The following is a 6,000-nucleotide window of genomic DNA, read 5'->3' as shown; positions in this document are numbered from 1 at the left end:
TGGTATATGGAGATATAACCTGGATTCATAAGGCTACTTGAAACACAGAAAAACCCTAAACTCAAGCTGAACCACAAGTTATGATATCCTTAAATACGACTTCTCTCCCCCATGTAGCATTTTACAGTTTATAAAATACCTTTGAAAAATCATGCCATTTGAATTGAAAATCCACGTGGTTAGGTGGGTATCATCACCCATTTTACAGATGGTGAAAGCGAAGTTCCAAGAGGCTAAGGGACTGCTCTAAGGCCATACAACTGGCAACTGACTGACATGCCAAACTCTGAACCCAGATCTCCTGACACCACGTTCAGTGAACCTGATTCTATTGCATAGCTGCCTCCCTAAATCGGTTGATCCTTAATTCAACGTGATAAGTTCTTATTCAACCTCAAAAAATCAAAATATATTGTGAGGTGTCATCTGCAAAGTTCTTTAAAATATAAAAATAAAAAAACAGGTTTCTACAAGAAACTTACCTCTTGTGCAAATGACTCTGCTTTCTTTCGTAGGTCTTTCTCCAATTCCAAGTTCACCTGCATTTCCTCATACTCTTCCACTGCTAGCATGGACACTTAAGACAAAGGAAAGAAAACAGATAATATGCCACATAGATTAACAGGAATGTAGATGAAAAAGAACGGTGAAAAGATTCTTTATACGGGCATGTAAGCACGCTCAACCATTGCTGATTGGAATATAAATTGATAAAATCTTTTTGGAGGGCAATGTAAATCAAAAATCTAAAATTACTCATAATCTCAATTACTCAAAATTCCTCAATGACTCAATGATTCCACATTTAGGAATGTATTATATATTCTCTGAGAGCTAAATAATTTTCAGAGAGTAAATCATGAACATATACAGAGCTTTAGTTTCTGGGATGCTCTCTGCATTGTTGCTGAAAATACTAAAATAATAGGTGGTTTAACATGGAAGGGTCAGTAAAGCATGGTACGTACAAGATATGTTATAACGCCATCAAAATTATATTATAGAAGTATATTTATTGAATGCAAAGACATTCATAACTTTTAGAATGAGGTCATTTTTGTTTTTTAAAAGCCACATACAAAACACATCAACAAGGCATTTCACAGAAGAGGAAATATTTGAAATGCCAATAAACACGTGGAAAGATACTCATCTTCATTAGTAATCAGGGAAACGGAAAGTAAAAACACAGATACCTTAAGAGGCAACTGGAAAAAATCAAAAAGTACATGTCAAGTTTGGAGAGGATGGTGAACAACGGGAACAAATACACTGCTAACAGGAATATAAACTTATAAATCTATTCAAAAAGTAATTTGGCATTATGTAGTGAAACTGAAGATAAAAACTTACATTTGGCCTATTATCTCAGTGAAACTCTTGGACATGTGCACCAGGAAACATGTATAAGACTTTTCATAACCACATGACTTGGAATAGAAAAAAAAAACTGAAAAAACTCAAGTGTCCACCAACAGGATACCGGATAAATGGATTTTGCTACAGACACTGAACAACATAATAGACAGCAGTGAAAACAAACATACTACAGCAAAGCCCTTCAACATGGATGAACCTCACAAACACAGAACGCTGCAGAAGGACATATGCGAAATGATACCATTTATATAAAGCTTGAAAACATGCAAAATTAAACAATATGCTGTTTAGGGATACATACATATTTGGCAAAACTATAAGAAAATGATAATGATCCAAGGAGGGGGTACAAACAGAGAGAGCTGTTCAGAGATGTTCTTTACAAATGGGTAAAGAGATTATTTCTTTGCTGGTATTTTCTTTGTCTTCCATATATGTTATAAACATAATGTATGCATAAGGTTCTTCTTTAAGATTGGAAAAATATACAGTAAAATACTAACAGTGCTTATCTCTAGACTGGAAAGATTGAGATTTTTTTCCTTTTCCTGTATGAATATGTGTACTTTCCAATAAAAAAGTAGATTAGCTGAAAAAATATATACATATATATACATATGTGTGTATATATTTATATGTTATATATATAACATATGTGTGTATATATAACATACATATCATATATATAACATATATATGATATACATATATGTATAAACTTATAAATCTATTCAAAAAGTAATTGTATATCATATATATGTTATATATATATGATATATAACATATATATGATAACATATATGTATAACATATATATATGATATACATATATGTATATCATATATATATGTTATTTTAAGTGTTCTCCATGCTTACACAGAAGAGAAACAGCCTTATATCCATTCAGGACCAGAGTCAGAGCTTTGAATTAAAGAATTGCTGTAGGACAGAAACCTTCAAAGGAAGGTCTTATCAAAAAAGAGCAACACAAATGCTACTTTCTGAGTTCTGTGGTCCCTTCGGTTAAATCACCATGTAGATGGGACAGAGGGGTTGATGACACCATTAGAAACCAGGCATAACGTAAGGAGATACCACGTTTGTCTCCCCATCGGCTTCTGGCTCCTTCAATCCTGAGCTGAGTCATGTCAACAAACTCTTTAAAAGGCTCTCCTGATGGCCACTTTCCCACAAGCACCAGGGTGCTTCAGTCCTAACTAAGGGCTGGTTTGCTTGGTAATGACATAGAATTTCAAGCTCTAAACTCTGGAAACCTACTGCCTACTTAGAAGAAAGACTAACAGTCTTACTCAAGTAAAGCAATACAAGTGGTGGTTTGTGACGTGAATTATAGGTCCCTGAGAGCAAAATAATTTTCAAACCTATTTAAAGAAGAAATTTTATGAACAAAACAAAGAAGACTATGACTCTCTGAAGCCCTGAACAAGATAATTGACTCTCTTTTCTATGTCCAGAACGTTATAATAAAAATTTAATGTTCGTATGTCTTGCCTTTTTACTTGGATTCTGAAAGAAATAAGGTTGGTCCTAGTCATCTTTTTATTTATATAATCTCTCTTTTCTTAGATAGGGTATTCTCTGATATAGGCAAGATCAATGCGATTAACCTCTGTAGAACACTGTTTCTAGCACAGTGCATCAAGACTGAAAATTCTCCTACACCCTATCTTCTTAAATGTAGACAGAACGGAGAACTTCTTCCACCCTTAACTACGAGGTCCTTCGTTTGTTCAAAATTCTCAAATCATGAATGATACAAAGATGGAGAATTCCCATTAGCAACAACAGAGAGGCCTGGGCCTGAACGATTTCCTTTTGGTGTTGCACGTTCTGAATTAGGAAAGGGGACGGCTGAGGAGAAAAAAGGGAGAACAAAGGACGTGGTAAGTCCCCACCCTCAGAATTACGTTTGCAGAACTAGAATTTGGCATCACTCCCTCATCTTAAACCGGGGGACACAGAACAGTCCCATGAGACTTGATGTTGTGCTTTATGACAAGTAAGCCCAAACCACACCGTTTTCTCTAGAAGTAGAGAAATTTCCCTTTTTGGAGAAATTTCCTTCTTACCAGGGAACCAGGTCTGCTGTTCCTGACTAACAGATTCCTTATTATGTGATTCATATAAACGATCATAAATTTGTGGGATGATCATGGGAGCCTAGCACTGGCCCCTAGACAGACAGCTCAGAGCGAGATTTCGGGCACAAAGGCAGGAAATGCGTTAAGACTTCAGAGCAAGTACGCACTTTGTATAACGATATATACTCTCACCTTCCCTTTGTCCCACTTTTCACATCTTCTTAATTAAAAATTTTACCATATCATGTTGCATGCATTTATGTAAATAGCCTAATCTATTCTAGACTGAACAGAGATTTACTAAAAAACCTACCGAATACATAAAGACTGAGGGATAGCCAAAATGGCCGTGGTCCCAGGACATATGCAGGACAGATCAAAATTGAGGTTTTAAGTTTTGAAATGAGTGGGTCCTGAGTACCTTAAGTAAAAGCACTTTTAAACGTCCCAGGACTCTAAGATGGGGGATAAAATAGAAATGAGAGAGACTCATTGCTAGAAGTTAGGAAAACACAATACAGAAGATTTTTGCTACAAGAATCTTTAGGCACAGGTAGGTATAAAACAACACGATACATGTAAACAAAATAAATTACATATGCGCTTGAGAAAAAAAGACTGGAAATACATACCTCTGTTGCATTTTTCTAAGACTTTTCTCTGTTCAAGAACTTCTGAATTTAAAACCTCTTTTTCTTGTTTAACTTTATTTACCTAAAAATGTGAGATTTTGAAGGGAGAAAACACCCAAAATTGTAAAACATGACATATGGTGATGTGTGATTCTCAAACTGCTGTTCAACTTTCTACAAGAAGTTAACAATTTAAAGTAGTAATTGGCTTCGCTGTCCCAGGCTTTTATTAAAGCTCTTCTTAAAGCCTGAAAAGTAGCTCTTTAAGTTAGGATGCAAATTTGCTAGAGAGTTTATTTACATATTCCCAATGACATTGACGTTGGTCCCTGAACATGGTAGTGTTCTAGCTGGCCAGTGTAAATAATTGATATTTTTAATGCAAATATCCAACTACAAAGCACCCAGAAAATACATGAACCATTTAGTCAGAGATCCAATACTCCATTTTGGTATTCATCTTAAACTCTGATGATAATTGGCTTACGTAAAACATACGTAAAGTTTTCAAATAAAAAATACTTTCAACTTTAATGACTTTTGGCTTAGATAAAACGCGTACAGTACGGTAATCTTCCCCCAAAACTTAAATATCTGAAATAATTTTTGGCATCTAACAATAAGAGAAGAGAATATCATAAAACAGTTTTAAAAAAGAATGTAAAGCTACATGTACCAAAGTGGATAAATCTCAAATGCATTATATGGGATAAAAAAAAAGCCAGTACATTTACATAGTTTAAAAACACTCAAAATGCTATGTACTGTAGTACAAATGTAATACGAATATAGCATTGGAATGACAAATCTCAAGTTCAGAATAATGGTTGTTTGGGGAAACGGGGCAGGGAGCACGGAGAATGTAATTACGGAGAGAAAGACACTGGGGTTTTCAACACTATCTTAACGTTTATGTTATTCAGCTAGAGAGTAGACATACAGATGTTCATTATTTTGTTTTTTATACTTTTCGGGTATCTGAAAGTCATAATAAAAATAACTTCTGAAATGGCTTCCAATAACACCTCTGAGTAGGAGGTGAGAGAATCATCAATAAATAATTGTAACTGAGGAACGGGGTGCATCAAAGGTGTTTCCTGACTCCCTCCTACAGTTACGCTCAATAAAAAAAACTAAGATAATGGTTCTGAAAGGGATTCTGAATCCATCAGCACTTCCAGATAGACTTAGGAGTGGTTTCTTTTAGTATAAACTATATTTTGTGTTTGGTTTCAATTGGTAACTGCTATACGTTGTCCAATAAAAATGCCATTTCCAAAATATCATCATCCGTCTTCTTACTCATCGGGATGTTCTACCACAATAAGGCAAAGCTCTCGGGACTGGGAGGCTGGTGGGCCCTGCTTCCCAACCTTTTTCACATTATGGCCTTTAAGATGATAATATGCATATGGGAACTAAGGTAACTGGATGAGGCTGCTGGCTGAAGGGATCAACACTTTGGCACACTTGTAAGCCCTCTGAGGTCTACCATCATAGAACATCATCAGTTGGGGAGCTCTGGGCTACAGAATCTGAGAATTATCCACATAGTTATATCGGGATTGCAAAGGCAGATCCTTGAAGCCTCATGCAACAAAAAGTAATTATGTACTTTTGCTCTTAAAGACAATTCAAAAAGAAAAAGAAAAAGATTCTCCAAATACCCACTGGAGCCCATTCTACCATCTATCATATACACGTTGGAGGTCACGGGGTGGACTTTCCCAACTAAGCCAGCCAGCCACTGGCAAAGCAGAATACTTGTTCACCAGCAGCAACAAAGTGTACGACTTAAATTGCAGATATTCTTACAAATCTGCCTCATATAGTGAATGATAAGGGGCAACAGAGAATACTCCAATGCTATTTTAGTGTTTTATTTA

At 35.6% G+C, this 6,000-nt stretch overlaps 1 protein-coding gene across 3 annotated transcripts in view; it reads right to left on the bottom strand.

Annotated features, from left to right (window-relative positions):
* Nucleotides 1-6,000, bottom strand: part of SHTN1 (shootin 1) — a 94,326-nt gene that overhangs the window by 47,344 nt on the left and 40,982 nt on the right. For all 3 annotated transcript variants that reach the window (XR_005654638.1, XM_039871089.1, XM_039871090.1), the window contains 2 exons: nt 4,115-4,196; nt 483-577 (listed from right to left, as the gene is read on the bottom strand). Coding sequence is in view for 2 of the 3 variants with exons in the window: in XM_039871089.1 (XP_039727023.1) it covers nt 483-577; nt 4,115-4,196 (177 nt within the window). In the remaining variant the exon portion in view is untranslated. The remainder of the gene's footprint in view (nt 1-482; nt 578-4,114; nt 4,197-6,000) is intronic.

Source organism: Pteropus medius, unplaced genomic scaffold, assembly GCF_902729225.1.
Source record: "Pteropus medius unplaced genomic scaffold, Ma_sr-lr_union100, whole genome shotgun sequence".
In the NCBI taxonomy this organism is placed as follows: Eukaryota; Metazoa; Chordata; class Mammalia; order Chiroptera; family Pteropodidae; genus Pteropus; species Pteropus medius.
Note: the sequence above shows the minus strand (reverse complement) of the source record. Positions and strands in the feature narration are given on the sequence as shown.